Source organism: Ambystoma mexicanum, chromosome 9 (assembly GCF_040938575.1).
Source record: "Ambystoma mexicanum isolate Mex_15411 chromosome 9, UKY_AmexF1_1, whole genome shotgun sequence".
In the NCBI taxonomy this organism is placed as follows: Eukaryota; Metazoa; Chordata; class Amphibia; order Caudata; family Ambystomatidae; genus Ambystoma; species Ambystoma mexicanum.
The window spans coordinates 1,181,375,734-1,181,393,410 of record NC_090931.1 but is presented as its reverse complement, the minus strand read 5'-3'; the positions used below and the strand labels follow the sequence as shown (position 1 = coordinate 1,181,393,410).

General features: G+C 42.5%; 1 protein-coding gene across 3 annotated transcripts in view; it reads right to left on the bottom strand.

Moving 5' to 3' along the window:
* The window catches only part of LRP1B (LDL receptor related protein 1B), a 4,835,697-nt gene that overhangs the window by 503,165 nt on the left and 4,314,855 nt on the right, over positions 1-17,677 (bottom strand). For all 3 annotated transcript variants that reach the window (XM_069616528.1, XM_069616527.1, XM_069616526.1), the window contains exon 76: positions 5,781-5,900. In XM_069616528.1, the coding sequence (XP_069472629.1) occupies positions 5,781-5,900 (120 nt within the window). The remainder of the gene's footprint in view (positions 1-5,780; positions 5,901-17,677) is intronic.

Below are 17,677 nucleotides of genomic sequence, written 5' to 3'. Positions count from 1 at the left end.
GCTCACACCCCAGGAATACATCATAAACCCAAAACCAAAACAATAAGCATTTACCACCAACATTCCTCGACACAAGAAAGACAAAGAAACATGAAAGGAAAACAGAAACAGGTAGTGAAACACGACCCAACAGAATGTAAACTACCCACCATTGTTGAAAACATCAAGAAACCCAGTGGCGACACCAATAAACAGAATTATGATACAGACCAAGAAAAGAGTAAACACGAAATACATTTCTCATGCTACCTCTCCACCTACGACTCCAACTCAACAGCAAACAAACAACTATTCTCATCTCAGGAGGATAGCTCAACGGCAACGTGCTTGCTGTGGCAACAAGACAACATGGATCAACACAGGTTTGATCCCCAGGTCCGCGCTTAGAAACCGCTGGGTTTTAAGCACGTTATAAATAACCTATCATGTCATAACTAAAAAACAACCTACAAGATAGAAGCCAAACAAACCTGGATTCCATTAGGATGCCGAACCAAACTGCAAAACACAGCAACTCAGAAAACACTGTTGGCAAAACCCCAATAAGAATCAGGGGCAAACTTGAATCCATAACCATCATTACACCCTACATAATCAACACTGCAAAAAAAACATACATACAATCAGACAACCAACAGCCTTAACCAGAACTATGTAACCCTGCAGTCAACTGCATCCTCAACGAACAGACCGGGCCCCCAACCACACGCGAGAATGCAAAGAAATAAAAAAACCAACAAATACCATGCCGGTTGGGACTCATGAAAGGATAAACAACAACCCACAAGGGAAATCAATCACACTGCACTGCAGCTTACTCAAGGTAAGATACTTGGCGAAACACAAAAAGGAAATGTATTTCCTCCAAGGCGAGGATGGCACTGACACACTCTTCTTCACTAAAAAATGGCTACCAGACAACCACAAGACCATCACCCACAAAGCCATTCCACAAGCCATACCACACAATTTCAAACTTATACACACAAGCAGAGAAAAGGAGGCAGAATTGCAATGGCACAGAAAGGTCACATCTGTGCCACGCCACTCCCCTCAATGGGATTTGAAGACTGTGAATCTCTCCTCATCAAGATCAAGCTCAATGACAAATCAATTATAGTCTTCCTTCTGATCTACAGACCATCATCCTACAACCCGAACTTTCCAATGAGGGTCAATGACTCCATCGCCAACCTTTCAATGTACCATGACAACCTAATTGTCCCAGAAGATTTTAATATCTGGTTCAAAAAAAGAGAATGAAACACAGCAAACTCACGCTGCACCCTCCTGGACAACCTCCACATTTAGAAAATAGTAAACAGATCCACCCACAATGCGGGAGACACCTTAGACGTGATCTTCTGCAGAGTTGGACTCTACACCAGCGCCCACCGATACCAATGATGTGGAGTGACCACCACCTGATACCATTCTCTGTCAAACTTTCGACCCGTGAACTACCCGGAAGCGCACTGCTGCAAACTACAAAGAAAAGAAACTAGAAGGACCTGGATATGGAATCCTTAACAGAATAGCTGGAAGAAACTCAATCACACATCGCTGAGCCGAACAGAACAAATACTCGATGTCTGGATCAATGAGCCCCTAGGCCAATCAGCATCAGCAAAACATTTCAAAGTCACTGTCAGCAAGGTAGTTTAGAGAAGAGCTGAGAGAACTCAGAAAAACAAACCACAAACTGGAAAAAATAAGGAGAACCATTACTATCAGTCTGAAAAAATAAAGTACCAAAGAAAATTCAGAACATACCAATCACAAGAACTCAAAACAGAAAGCAAAAAAAATAAAAAATCAAACTATGCCACGAGAATCCAAGCAGCAACAAACCCACACAAATAACTTCCTGAAAGAAAACGGAAACCCTACATCCAGCAAAACAGGCGCCATCCCATCTCAAGCACTATGTGACAACATCACCTACCACCTAAAAACAAAAATGAAACGATTCAAAAGATGATTGAAGCAAACCACACAACTATAAACACAAATACAACCACAGAACCACCAACAACTGGCAATCCACCAACCTCAGCAACAGTTGAGCAATTTGAACCCATAGATGAAGATGTTTTCCCCATACTAATAAAGGATAACAACCTTGCTGGATACCCAAGTGTTCCATGCCCCTCAGTCATTTACAAAGAAATCCACAACCACAATCACAGCACCCCACAACCTTACTTTCAGCTAATGATGAACCTATCCCTAATCACAGGAATAGTAGCACAATCTTTCAAATCAGCATATATTATGCCACTCCTAACAAATGAAATAAGAAGCATGGAAGACCCAAGCAACTACAGACCTATATCTAATCTGCCCTATCTGGCGTAACTACTGGAGAACCATGTATAGAAAATCCTTCTCAGCCACGTAGAAACAGACAGGATACATCCAAGTCAGCTTCATGCTCATGAGAGGAATAGAATATGCACTCCTATCCATATGGGATGATCTAAAAATAAATGCAGACAGCAGCACATGATCTGCCCTCATGCTACTGGACATATCAGCTGCATTCAACACAATCAGACACCCAACACTAATTAAGAGACTACAAGAATGCAGTGTTAAATACTCTGCTCTACAATGGCTAAAATATTTCCTCACATGACCAACAGAAAGAAGCTGCCTACCGCCATTTACCTCTAACACCAACACAAATCTCCTGTGATGTGCCACAAGGCTCTAGCCTCTCCCTACTCCTCTTCATCATCTTAATGAAACTCATTCAAAACCATGTACTGAAATCCTACAATGATGCAGATGATACCCAACTCATCATCAAGATAGCCACAACGCAAGAACCATTGACATCTCCTGTGACGTGAGACACGATTATAGCCTATCCTCACTCCTCTTCAACATCTACATGTCCCCCTTAATGACAATCATTCCAAACCACAGTCTGACAGCCTTCAACTACGCAGATGATACGCAGATGATACCCAACTCATCATCAAGCTAGGCAAAACCCAAGACCCAAACTGCACCCTAAGCAAATGCCTCACTGTCATATACAGCTGGATGACAACTAACAACCTCAACCTAAGCCAGACAAAAACAGAAATAATCTGACCCCCAGAGGACAAGGCTTTTGCCTTGGTAACCCAGTTGGAAGTATCGGGCGTTTAAAAAATTCAGTGAATACCAATGGACAACAGACTTTCACTGGAACCACAAGTCATCGTAATAGCAAAGAAATGATTCTACCTCCTGACACTACTTAGCGGGACCCTCTCCAATTTCTGCTTCCCACACAGAACTCTCACAATCATCTTGCACTAGTATTATGAAGAATCAACTAAGCAAATAGACCTTGGAATACCAGAGAGGCCCTGTACAAAACTACAACAAATCCAAAATCCTGCAGCAACAATACACCTGGGACTAAACAGAACAGATCACATCACAACAGCCCTGAGAAGTCAGCATTGACAACAAGTAAATAACACATTAACTTCAAAGCCATCTGCAGCACCCACAAATTATTTCACAGACAAGGAGCTGATTTCCTGCACATCAAGATCAATCTTTACCAACCAGGGAGAGATCAAAACTCAAGCGACAACCTCGAAATCAGAATGAAACAATATGAAAAAAGGAAATTTGGAGGAATCACATTCTCACACCTAATTGCCAACCTATGGAACACAATACCAATGGAAATAGCATCGACAGAAGACCGCCTCACCTTCAGAAAATGACTAAAAACCTTGCTTTTCAACTCACAATGATTAACATAAAATGGGAAAGCCAGCGATACCAGTGGGGACCCAAGATGAGCCAATGATAGTACAAACTGTGAAACCAAAAATAAAACTACTGTAACGCAACAACTACTAACCCTTCCAGCTCCAGACTCTTCTATAGCCTACCCCACACTTACCTCAGACGGTGTAACGAATCAGTCTAATCTCACAGAAATACATATCCACCATAAAACGAACTGCTTCAAACAAACATCACAAACACTGAATGTTGCTCTTCCAGACGAACTAAGCCTATTGCACACAAAAGCAGACTCGCACAATATGCCAGTTCCTCAGTGTCCCACAAGCACCAACAGAAAGGCACAACCTCTAGCCTATTTCCTCCTTCTTCACTAATCTACCCAACCCACTTTCTTGCAGAGCCACATGAGCGCCTGGAAACCAAGCCAATGGTAGGAATGTGCGGTATAACACAATTTAACATAGCACTGCATAACTCAGTACACATTCATTTTAAACACATATAATACAAGCAATACATCAAAAACCTTGTTTGAGAAATCTTTAAACCAGTAGAAACGGATTTAATTGGTTTCTGAGTGTTTTGGGTAATTAAAATGTTGATAAAATCCCACATTTCTCATTTAACTTAAAATAAGAATGGAGAGTAAGCACTACATAGCAATGCATACTCACATGTGCTTACCTTCATACAGTTTTAAATGAACATAATGGTCAGCATATTCAATGAATTGAAGTTTTAAAAATGTCATTCGTTTGCATGTTAAAGATATGTAACATGCTAGAAAGTGAAGGAACATTTGTTAGAAAACGAACAACCCCTTTCTTGATAAGGATGAACTTTTGAAAAAGACTGCAGTATATATATTTTGAGTGATATGTCATTGCTCTTGTTCATTATTCATAGCTATACTCATGTTTTTGAATTAATTTGCACATCACTTGTATCCAAAGCACTGCAAAGAAAGATGACATCAAAGTCGAATATTTTACTCTTAGTAAAACAGGTACTTGACAACATGTGCTGATGATAATCAACGCAGTTGGGTGTCAATGCTCAGAAGATGAAGGGGCCTGGTGCCAGGCAGGAGGGCTGTGAAGAGCAGAGGAAATGGGTGCCTGGCGGCAACAGGAGGTGGCAGTTGTTTATAGTAGATGTAAATGATGTAGGCAAGAGGCACGGAGTTTGAACGAGCAGGCACAGATTAGAAACTGAACAAAGGTGGATCTGTATGGACAGAGCCACATTTACAGTAACATGGGGATGAAGGGGCACACCAACCTGATGGTGCCTACTGTCAGGAATGGAGAACAGTGCAGGCAATCGTGAAGGCAGATTGCCACACCTAAGATCAGATATTCCTAACACGCCAACGTCTCAAGGACTTGAGGTTTGAGACATCATTGGGCCTCATTACACGGAAGGCGGTAAGGGTTAACGGTCACCGGTAAGGGTACCGGTGACCGTTAACCCTTACCGCCTTACTACGAGGTCCCTTTGCGGGACCGGACCTTAACGGCTGGTGTAGACCAGCCGTTAAAGTTGGGACCCGCAAAGCGACCTTGGTGCTAATTACGGTACCACAATTTGCGGTACCGTAATTAGCTCCTTCCCCATTCCCATTATGCCCTATGGGGCAAAAATGGGAATGGGGAAGGGCCATGGAGAAAAGAGGAATTACCGCCCCGCCAACCTTGGAATGGGGTGGTAATTCCCCTTTCCTCCATGGTGATACCAGTATGGTACCGGCGGCAACCATGGTGCTAATAGCACCATGGTTTACCGCCTACCGTGTAATGAGGCCCAGTGTGTTCTTTATGTTTTAATGTAATAATAGATTGACATTAAAAAAAAAAGGAAGGCCTGCTATTTACTAACACTTGGCCCTGTGACCTATCTAGGCAAGTTCTAGTCCCAAACATGTTCCAATGACAAAAGATACAGCAAGATGACCGCGGTCCAATGCAAAGTGAAATCGAGACACTGATAGCATGACATAGTAGGATTTTTTAAAAGCATACCTTTTGCTATGCAGTCATTATTTCTTTGCATGAAATCTGCTCCACAAGCGCACTTGTATGATCCCTTTGTATTCGTACAGTAGTGAGAGCAAGTGCCCAGTAGCGCACACTCATTTATATCTGCAAAAAGGGAAAACAGCAACAAAAAAGAACGCGTTACTGACATTCTAAGTAGACTGCTGACCTAGTACAATAAAGTGTGCCCTTACAATGCTGAAAACTAATTTGAAATGCTATGCAAATATATCTGTCGGAAAGCTCCGAATTGTGCCAGGTCTACAATGAAATCCTAGCCAGTGGCTGTACACGTAACTTATATTACATGCATTGTTTTTCATCTGCCTTGGAAAAAGAAGACCCATCGTTTCACTGTTTTTGCAGTTATTTCTTTTCTACAGGGACCTACAGGCACGATTTGATTTTTAAGCGAGGAATAATGTATTGGAAAGTAGCCTCTGCAAGTTATTAGATAATTGCCTGGAGTAAGGAAGCCACCAGTGAGTATTAATGCAAGTTTCAGGACATTTTCTCTTGGAGTTATGCCCGAGCCCTGGCGTGCCCTTTGCAATATTCTTTACATTGGTTTTACACATATCTTGACTCTACACATTCATTAACGATCTTAACAGCACACAAAACCAGTGAGGACATCGTCTTTTACGATTCACTGTTTAGCCTTAAGCAACATCTTCGCCTCTTCTGGGTATTGTATGTGACAGTTGTTTGGCAGATCTCAACTCGCCCAGGAATGAGGAAAACAGACTCATTTTACAACACTGTCTGCAACACAGAGCGTTTAAACTCGGGAGAAACATGACAACATGAATACATCCATTTATTAAATTAAACCAATTCCCAGATTGTCCTCGGGATATTAATTCCATAATCTGTAATGCAAAATTCGAATCGTAGCAAAACAATTTTCATTCCTAGCGGTCTGCAGTTAGTATATCAAATTAAAAGCCTAATGAAAGCGGCATTTCGCTTTGCAATCCAGAAAGAATCTGCCCTCGAAATCACATTGCAGGGTTTCCATAACATGCTGCAGGGTGCACTTTGTGTTTACTACTTCTTTAATATGTATGGTCAGCTAATTGACTTCCTACCCTGAAGTAGTGTATTGTCTTTTTTGTATCATGTATTTTGGAGTTTGCACCTGTCCAAATGAGCCCTTCTGGTCCTTTGCTGTGATTTGCTTCCCTTGCCTGTTTCTTGGCTCTCCACCAACCCTGTGTCATAAATAAAAAGCCAACAGGATGAAGCAGTGTAAACATTCAAGCTAGGAAGAACGTTCTCATGTCCAATATATCTATTGCTATTTGTCCATTGAGTACACATTATTACAAAGAAATAAGGTCACTTTAACTTACTTCCCTCCTTCAATGGCAAATCAATCAGAAACAGATCGATACATTCCTACCTCCGATGTATCAGTGCTCTTTTTGGGGGGTTTATTGGGTAGAGTTTGGAACGATTATCTGTTCCATGCCATGGCATTGTATTCGAAATGCCAAGACAAATTAGCTTAAGTGCAAAGAAAAGAGCATAATTGCCCGAAAATGTTTAATAATATTTTTCCATGTATTGCTTTATGTATTTATATATTTATATTTGTTATTTAATTGCGGAGAGACTGATACCCTCAGTTGTGATTCCTTTTAAATGTGAGGTGCAGACATGTGTCACTCAATTGATGACTGGTTTTATCAATTATACAACGTAAGCTCTCTGTTGGGTTAATATTTTCTCTCTCGCATTATATTTTCAGTTGGCCTCTGCGACTGTGTTCCCTTGCACGCAATGTTAACTATACTTATTCTCATTCTTCACACACACATACCCCCCCCACACACACACACACACAAACACACAAACCTCCAGTACTTCAAATTCATGTTCTCCTTCTCCCTCTATCCCCTTTTACTTTCTCTTGAGAAGCAGTCATCATATGTGTAACTGATAACTCTGATAAACACGTTTGCTGTCTCTCTCCATAACACTACTCAATATTTCTACCCTCTCCTTTCTCGAAGACACTGTAAACTATGTTCCCACAGAACACCTGCCATCAACAACTGAGATATACCTCTTGTTTTATCGTGAATCAAAGGCAAACTGAGACTGCCTACATTTAAAGTGAGTGGTGCCAGAATAGTGCCTTTTCCTGCTTTACTTATGCCATATTTCTTCCATTGTTACAGATAGGATGTCCTGTGGTATACAGGTAGTCACCACTCAATACATGGGGCCTCATTACACGGATGGCGGTAAGGGTTTACCGGTACCGGTATTTTACCGGTAAATCCTTACCGCCTTACTACGAGGTCCCTTTGCGGGTTGGGGAATTTAACGCCTGCTTTTTGCAGGCGTTAAAAACAACCCGCAAAGGGACCGAGGGAGCTAATTACGGTACCGCAATTTGCGGTACCGTAATTAGCGCCTTCCCCATTCCCATAGAGCCCCATGGGGCAAAAATGGGAATGGGGAAGGGCAATGGTGGAAGGGGGAATTACCGCCCCGCCAACCTTGGAATGGGGCGGTAATTCCCCTTTCCGCCAAGGCGGTGCCGGTATTTTACCGGCATGAACCATGGCGCTAATAGCGCCATGGTTCACCGCCATCCGTCTAATGAGGCCCATGGTATTGATAGTGCCACAAAGTATAGTATTTCAGGAGCAATAATGGGCCACATGCCCATTTTGGCAAAATAATTAGTTTGAATAACTTTAAAATGACAGCAGGAAATGATGAAAAGCTTCACGGTAAACACACTCTCTGTACTGAGAACTGTGCCTTCTGCACTGTCAAAATATAATTGAGGCCAACATACTATCCAAGTATTGGTGAGATGGTATGACTTTCATTTATCGGCATTCATTTTACAATAGTTTTTGTTTGCCTGAATGTTTTCTCAAGAAAAGAAAATAGTAAAACATAGGGATGTCGGCGAAGGGTACACACGGGGTTCAGGGTATGGGTAGGGGTAGTGTTAAATTATGTTGTCAAAAATCCCATCAAAATAATGATCATTGATGAATGAACATAGAACCAGCGAGATACAAAGAAGCCTTCCATGTCTGTCCCCAGATATGGCTTTATTGTCTATCAATCATTGAGCTGTATATCAAAAATGGAACATAGGATCTCTTACAGAAATCTTCATTTTGAAGGGAAGCGCCCCTCCTGTAACTGAGAAGTACTGCCTCTGGGGACGCTGCCCTGACTAACCAGTTGTCTAGGTATGGATGAATGTGGCGGTCTTGTGCCCCGAGTAGAGCAGCCACTACATTCATTAGTCTGGTCACAATGAACCATCATTGCATTCATTTTTGGTAATATAACATACATTTTCCTACAACCGCCCAATTATTCTACAAAGTGTATAAAACATGGTAGATATTATGTAATATATTATAGTGGAAATAAGTTAAATAAGTTAAAAAGCAGTTGTTCTTTTGTATCAGTTTGAATAACACTTGTTGTTCAACTCAATCCAATATTGTATTTACTTCATGTTGACCAGAGTTTCACCTCAGAATATCCCCCACCTTTGGAAGCTCCTTGGGAAAGGAGAATGCTAGGTACATAAGAAACATGATAAAAGTTAAATCAAATCTTCAGTTTTCATGGAGATTATTTGTTCATCTGAAACTGTGTGGTTTATTTCCAAGCCTCAAATGGAATTTCTGCCTGCTACTGTAGCACCTTTGAACTCTGCTTTGAATTAACACCAGCCATATGGTAAGCCAATGCAGGAGAACAGAGGAGACCTGCCATCTCTTTTTCAAACAATCATTCACTGAACCCATTTTGTAGCCTTGTTTACATGAATCATGTGCTGAATCACGAAATGCTGTAGATAGGGAAATGCAGGACATAATAAAAATATGATATTATACATAGAAACACATGTGGCACATATCGTTGAAACCATGCCAGTTACAAACATTGCACTATGTGCATTTTGAAGGTAAGAGTCTCTTCCTTAATCTGCCACCAAGTATAATTTCCATGTAAATATTAACACATATTAAAAGGATTAATACTCATAAATGTATTGATAAATATGATATACATTCTGTTGGATACTCAGATGTATGCCCATGGGGATAGGTTCCTTGTTTCCTTGTGGTAGCAGGTGTAAGTTATGTAATCAAAACAACTTATCATTTAAAGTATCAAGAACAGAGTGGACTGCCATTTATTTTTCTGGTCACAATTATAGAAATGATAATCAACCAATGGAGATCATGGGTTGTATTATATAGGTGTGTATGACGGTGAGGCAGGTCAATGGAAACATCGGGCCAATCAACTAGTGTGACATAATCATAACATAAGAATGGGGATGATTTACACTTTAAGAATAGATGCATAGAGTGGATAGGATTCTGAAACTGGAATTGATTTGAGCCAACTTAATAGGAGGAAGACCTGTTTTTTTCTGAAAAGGGAGTAAGGAGCATGGGGTCTTCTATGGGAACACTTGCAGGTTTCTGCTGGCATCATGCCTTGAAAGACTAATTAAAGTGAGTATGATAATTCCACAAATTAAATTATATCTGCTCTCTAGCTATCATTTACTTCTGACTTGGTAAATCCCGGAACTGGAGGTAGTTTAGAAAGGTTGTGGGTGTTTTAGAAAGGGTGCAACCAAAATATATTGATCTTCTAATGGGAAATTAAAAGTGTATCTTGCTGCAATTAAAAGCAAGTGAAATGTCGATTCACTCCAACCCCAAAAGACATTTCTGATCTGTCTCTATTATGATACCGTTATAATTTCTGTGCAGTCTACATACTATTTGCAAATTATAATTTTATTTAACTGTACTCAAAGTGTATTCACAGGAAAAGATAACATGAAACTGTGATATGAATAAATATGTACCGTAGCCTAATGAAGATTTGCTTGATAATGTGTGTTCTGTAAAGGCCACTGGTATTTATTAAGGATTGGGAATGGAGAGCAAATTTCATTGTGTCATGTTTACTTCCATAGAAAATTGATGCAAACGTAAATTCTATGGAGTATCCTCACTTTTCATTACATAGTACAGACAAAGAATGAATATTGCAACAGTGGGACTTAATCTAAGAAATAAAGGGGAATGGAATGTATACCTGTTTAATAATATCCTAAGACAATTTCCGAAGTTTGATGGGTGAGCATAAATTGTTTGGGCTGTGAATTCTAAACACTGCTTCTCTAAACAAAACCTGCAATATTCTGATGCAGTTTATGATAAGCTTATAATAAACTGCACATACATAATTATAACCCATATCACTATATTTACACGGGAAATGTGAGACATGCAACAGTTCTCAGATTCCATAAATTACTGGTGTTATTGGGGAAAGCAAACATTCCCTGATTCATATGCAAAGGTAACTTTATGCAGAATTTGCAGATGGAGGCAAGTGACAGAATTAGGTCTAATTAAACATATAGAAATGTGATTATGCAAAAGGATGAGTGTGTGTTTGTGTGTGTGTGTGTGTGTGTGTGAGTGAAATCATGATATTCAAGCAGGTATGTTATTTTATTTTAATCGCAAATGCTACGTGTGATTGTGTAATATTGTGGTGACATCCCCTACATAGGGCTAGGTGACCACTTTTAACACATTTGTTTAAATACATTTGAGTTTCTTGCGCAGAATGGTGGTTTGGGACTTTATAGTATTGGGCACTAGGACAGGAGTGCTTAGTGAAGAAGCAATACATTAACCAAAATATATGTATTACATGTTGTCCAAAATAGCAGAACAGAGTACTACTCCATTCGAATGAATTGTAAACTGTACAGAATCAATATGTAAAGTGTGCTATTTTGTGGAATAAGGACAATGTTCTAAATGTTCTTATTGTTTGAAACCAATCAGAGCATTTAGAATACATGATTGATCTACTGAACAATGCATGTCTTCTATGTTCCCTAATAGGCTTCAACTCTGCAGCAAACACTACCCAATTTCTCCCATGGTTCACTCATTTGTCTGTGCTTCTGCCTCCACCATCTGCTATACTTAGATTTGTTTACCAATCCAGTCTGGCTCTGCTTTGCTCCAAGCCATGAGTGTCAAGCCAAGTGTTTAGCAAGCCAAGGTGGCCACCATACAAATAGATGAGGGTGTAAAGCCAATTTCAATGACAGTCATCTTCCTTGAGATTTTAAGAACCAGCGCTAAAACGTGTTTTTGTATAAGATTAAACATTTTTCATTTGCAAACTGCCACTCATGGAGGATTGACAGAAAGTCCACAGAAATATACAATGACTGCACAATAAAGAGTGTAGCAAGACAACAGAAACAAATAAACAGGAATGATAGGGAATACATTCATATTTTGAAATTCAGATACATGAACATTGAGCGGGTGGGAGTGGCACAAATGGTTGAAAGACCATACTGTAGAATAAAGAACGTAACTCAATAGTGTGAGTAAATAAGCCATTTTAAAGTGACAAGTGGATTTCAAAACCAAGCTTTGTTTTTACTGAGCTTCAATTATATACATTTGTGATGAAGTCATGTATAGTCATGTAACATAATACCAGCCACAAACATACATTTGTGGCTGGTCTCATTTGGGCTCTCATCTCTCTCGAAGCCCAGAAGGAACACGTTTAAGAAAGCTCTCCTAGTTACCAATCCAGGCCTGCCCATCGCTGACACCTACGTCAATGCTTTCACCAGGTAGGCTATCACTGACATCCCCTTTGTCGCCCCCTCTATCCGGACCTATGGACTCCCCATATGGTCTCTAATATTTCCCCTTTTTCTTCTTTGCCCATTAATGGTGGAACCAGATGGGAAGTACTCTTGGCATACTTCTCATCCTCTAGGTGTATCATTACTGTCTATCACAAAGGCACTGTTATGGCCCAGGGCTCTCAACCCAACCTCCTCCTTCTTGATCAATTCTTTCGTCTCTCATTAACTGTCTCCCTTCTCCTGGCACTTGCCCTGCTGCCTTTCCTCTGACCTCTTCGCCACCACTGACAGGAGAACCACACCCCTGTACCCCTCCTCGGAAAACCTTCAAAGGTGGAAACCAGCTTCACTTAGCCACCTTGAATGTTAGATCTGCTGTTCAAACACTCCTCTGATTTCTGTTACCTTCTTGAAGATGTGTACCTCAATGTCCTCGCCCTCACCAAGAAGTGGTTCAATGCCAGCTCTGTCACTACACTTAGCATTCTTCTTCCCGAGTGAGATAAGATCCTCTCCAAGCACAAGCCCAAGCCCAAAATGGTCTGGAAGCAGAGGGCCCTTATCTTCCCTGAACGGGTGTCACAGTCCATTCCCCTTAGTGCCTATGGAAAAGATAAACATTTTGCCATTAGCTTTCCACCACATTTTCATCAGAATTTGCAACAGCATTCTAGTCTTTTCCAAGATGGCTGCCACCCGATTGGATTTCCTTTGCTTCGCAACGCAACACTTTGCATTGCTATCCCAGTCATTCTACTATGGGTAAAATGCTAATGGTTAGGCTTTCACCTCGGCTCCTCGAGCTACTGAATTGCCATACTCTGTGTCTGCTTCCCTATTTCCTTACTCCCTGTCTGAATGGGAGGATCTCACCTCCTCTCTTCTGACTTCTACCACCAAGTTTCTCCTCCTCAGAGACTTTTATGTCCACCTTAACTCCCCTGAAGCAGCCATGGTATACTTCTGCTAATGGTTAGGCTTTCACCTCGGCTCCTCGAGCTACTGAATTGCCATACCCTCTCACTTACTCTTGCCACCATCCACAGGCCCCATGTCCCAATCCCCCACTCCCTGTCTGAATGGGAGGATCTCACCTCCTCTCTTCTGACTTCTACCACCAAGTTTCTCCTCCTCAGAGACTTTTATGTCCACCTTAACTCCCCTGAAGCAGCCATGGTATACGTCTGCTAATGGTTAGGCTTTCACCTCGGCTCCTCGAGCTACTGAATTGCCATACTCTGTGTCTGCTTCCCTATTTCCTTTCCTGCCTCACCTGTGCTTGCAGTCACCTCCTTGGTGGTTCCTGACAACTTCCTGGTTCTTCAGAGTTGCTGCTCCTCTGCCCTCTCACTCCATTCTCTCCACCTTCTCCATTTCTCACTCTGCTGCTGCTGTGTTGGTGTTACTGTGCAGGCATCTTTCCTTGTCCCTCTTGGATATTCTTGGGATACAAGGCACTGTTTGAATTACCTGTACAGGACTTGTGGAACCTACATAGGACTCTATGCCACGACACTCCAGTTTTTTTTTTTTGTTGTCTTCATTGGTTTTTTCCTGCAACTCGGCTGTACCAACAAAGGGGCCTTTTGTGCACCTCTATTACCAGTCTTGCATAGTGGCTTCCCTCTGTGACAGACCATATCTATTTAAAGAAAGAAAGACCTCCAGAAAGAAGAAGACAGGAAAGAAGGAATTTAGGAAAGGATCCTCCTCTTCCAGAGAAGAAGGATCAGGTGAGGAGCAAGGGGATTCTTCTGACAGCTGTGACAATGAGTCCCTGCTACTATCATTACCACTCAATCCTACTCATCTGCAGGCTTCATGTTTCTCCTTCCCTCTCGCTTACTCTTGCCACCATCCACAGGCCCCATGTCCCAATCCCCCACTCCCTGTCTGAATGGGAGGATCTCACCTCCTCTATTCTGACTTCTACCACCAAGTTTCTCCTCCTCAGAGACTTTTATGTCCACCTTAACTCCCCTGAAGCAGCCATGGTATACTTCTGTGATCTCTGTGACTCTCTCTCCCTAACCATTCTTCCGTCTTGTCCGACTCACTCAGCTGGACACACCTTGAATGTGCTCACCTCAGCAGACATCCCTATCTCCCTCTAACAACTCCTCTCTCCTGGTCTGACAATGCGTTCCTCTCTCCTTGACCTCCTGGGCTCTCCGGCTAAGTCTCTGCCTGCACTGCCAGTCTCCTTCACCATCATTCAACAAATGATCCGAGTGTCAGTCGCTTCTTTTACCACCAATTTCATCCCTGCTCCTAATCCTGCTTTTGACACTCCCACTGACACAGCCCTCACCAACCTTCACTTTTCCTACTCCAACACCCTTGACACCCTGGCCTCTTTCTATGACTTCGACCTAGCCTCACTGGAATAAAAGTGCAAAGCTGCTGAAAGGAAGAGGGAGAATTTGGGCTCATCCCCTGACAAACTGGCCTGTTGCCTGCTCCTAAAATAAACCATTTCTACATCTGCTCCAACAGGAGGGCCCACATCCAAGCCCACTTCTCTGGAGCTACCAACAACATGACTGAACTGTTCAAAATCTGCAAGAAACTCGCTAGTCTTACTGCACTTTCCACCCCCCATCTTCCATCCCGGGTCCTGTACTGGCCTCCCATTTCACAACTAAAATGCAGGACATCCAGTCCTCACACTCCTCTAGACCCCTCCCCACTCCCCCAGCTGCGCTCAGGCCTCCCTTGGCCCCCCTCTCTCCCTCATTCACATTCTCCTTCTTGTCCAGGTCTCCAAATTTGTTTGCTCTATGAAAGTCTTCTCCCCACAGGAGCTCCCCTGCTCCAGCAGAACTATAAAGGACAATATGTCCTCTCTGACTCCTGCCTTATCTGATAACTTTAAACAGTTCTTAGCCACAGGCTCCTTTCCTCCTCCACCTCAAGAACTCCCTTGTGTACACGCACCTCGAAAAGCTGTCCGCTGACCCTTCCTGCCCAACTCACTATTTCCACTACCCCTTTCCTGGGGAAACTCTTGAAGAAGTTGGTCATCTCCCAATTGATCCACCAGACCAAATTTGTTGGTTTTCTCCATGACCACCAGTATGGCTTCAGAGCATCCAGAGGCATGGAAATTGCTCTCCTGAACACCCGTTAAGACCTGCTCACTATCCTTGATTTCAACTCTCATGTTGTTCTCATTCTCCTTGATCTTTCCTCTACCTTTGACACAGTCAATCATTCCATTTTCATAAAATGGCTCAGCGATACTCTCGGTATCATAGACCGGGCACTGGACTTGCTGACCTCTTTCATATCTAATCATCCTTCCCAGGTGCAACTGGACCTTTTCCTCTACTCCACCTCAATCTCTACCTGCAGTGTCCCTCAGGGCTCTATTGTATCACTTTGGCTCTTCAACATCTAACTTCCCCTCTTACCCGCTTGATCTCCTCCTTCTCTTCTCATTTCCAGTATTATGTTGATGGCACACACCACTCCTTCAAAGTTTCCTCCACTACCTTTTTCTGCTCACACTCTCATTCCGATTGCCTGACTGCTATTCAGGCATGGTGCACCCCTAATAATGTCTGTCTTATTACAAATAAAACCAAGATCCTTCTCATTGGGACCCCTGCTCCCTTCTTCCCCCTACTCTCTGGCCACCCTGCTTGGGTCTTCTCTCTTCACCCTCTTCTGTGGCCAAAAACCTTCTTATTCGACTCCTCTCTCTTCTACTCCCCTCACATCATGGACTTTGCCAAGAAGGCCCACTTTCAGCTTCACCTACTTAGTGGCATTGTCCCTTTCCGCACCTTCCCCCCAGAAATGTAATCTCTTTAGAGCTCTGGTCCTCTCTAGAATGGACTATTACAACAGCCTCTTCTTCAATCTGCCTCTTTTCTCCCTTTGCCCCTTCAACTAATCCAGAATAGGACTACACAATTTATCTTTGGCCTCAATCCCAGGGACCACAACTCTCCAGCTCTGAACTCTCTCCACCGGCTCCCGGTTGCTGCAAGGATTGAATTTCAGACCCTCTGCATCATCCTCAAGGCTTTCTGGTGCCTGGGACCCCGCTATATCCAACTTGCTCTCCCTAAATACCTTCCTGTTAGAGCCATTTGGTCCTCTAGCTCCAACTCACTGCAGGTCAGACGTTTTCCAAGCTGAGAGTGGGGCGGGGGGTGCTTGACCTCCTTAAATTCTGAAACTTCTCAAGACCTTGCTTTTCTCCACCTATTTCCCTCTCTCCCTCCCTTGCTAATTCCACTTAGGCTTCTGCAACTGGTGGCCTGGTCCCTTCTGAGTCTTACAGGATACCATACCCTCCTTGATCAGTCTATACCAGCACTCGCCCATATCAGCACTGCCCTCCAGGGCCTTCCTACCTAACCAGCATGCCTCCTGAGTCTGGTCCACCCTCAACCTCGCACTTAGTCGGTGGTCCCCACCTCTAGAAATCCCTCGTACTTACCTTCCACCCCAGGTACCCACTTGCTTGGGCTCTCCTAGCCCCCCTCTGCACAGTGTGAACAATATGCAGTTCCACCCCCCTTTTTTGCACTTCGCATTACTGCACTTGCTCGATCGAAATCTGACAAGGCCTAGTAGGACCATTATCATTGTTTATTTCCCCTGTTCCTTCACCTTTTTTTGTCTTGTGGTGTCTTGTGGTGCCTAGAAACACCATGTGCTGTATAGGCACCTTTTAAGTATTCAATAAATAAAATACATCCATGCCTTCACAATTTGGTGCTTTAGAAATAGGGAAAGTTATAGAATGCTGTTTCCAAGTGACAGACTCACTCAAGGGTTGAGCGCCTAAAGGCACTCTCCTGATTACTGCCGTGATCCCTCATGGATTAATATTCATAGATGCTCTCTATTTACAGGTGCTGCTGAAAGGCTGCATTTCCTGTCAGACCAAAATATATGATGTGATGTATCATATCATATGATATTATATGGCATTTATAACGCGCCTGCAAACAAGTGTTTCACGACACCACAGGTCTTGGTGAGAATCAGACCTCTAACTATTTTGCCACAAACCTCTGGGCATTGGTAATATTCCTGCACTGGAACCTGTACAATCATTGTTTTGACCAAGGAGCTAATGCCAATCATTTCAACAGTGGTGATCCATACCTTGATGGGCATGGTCAACTGGCCTTGTTTCAGGTCCTCACTATTCTTAATT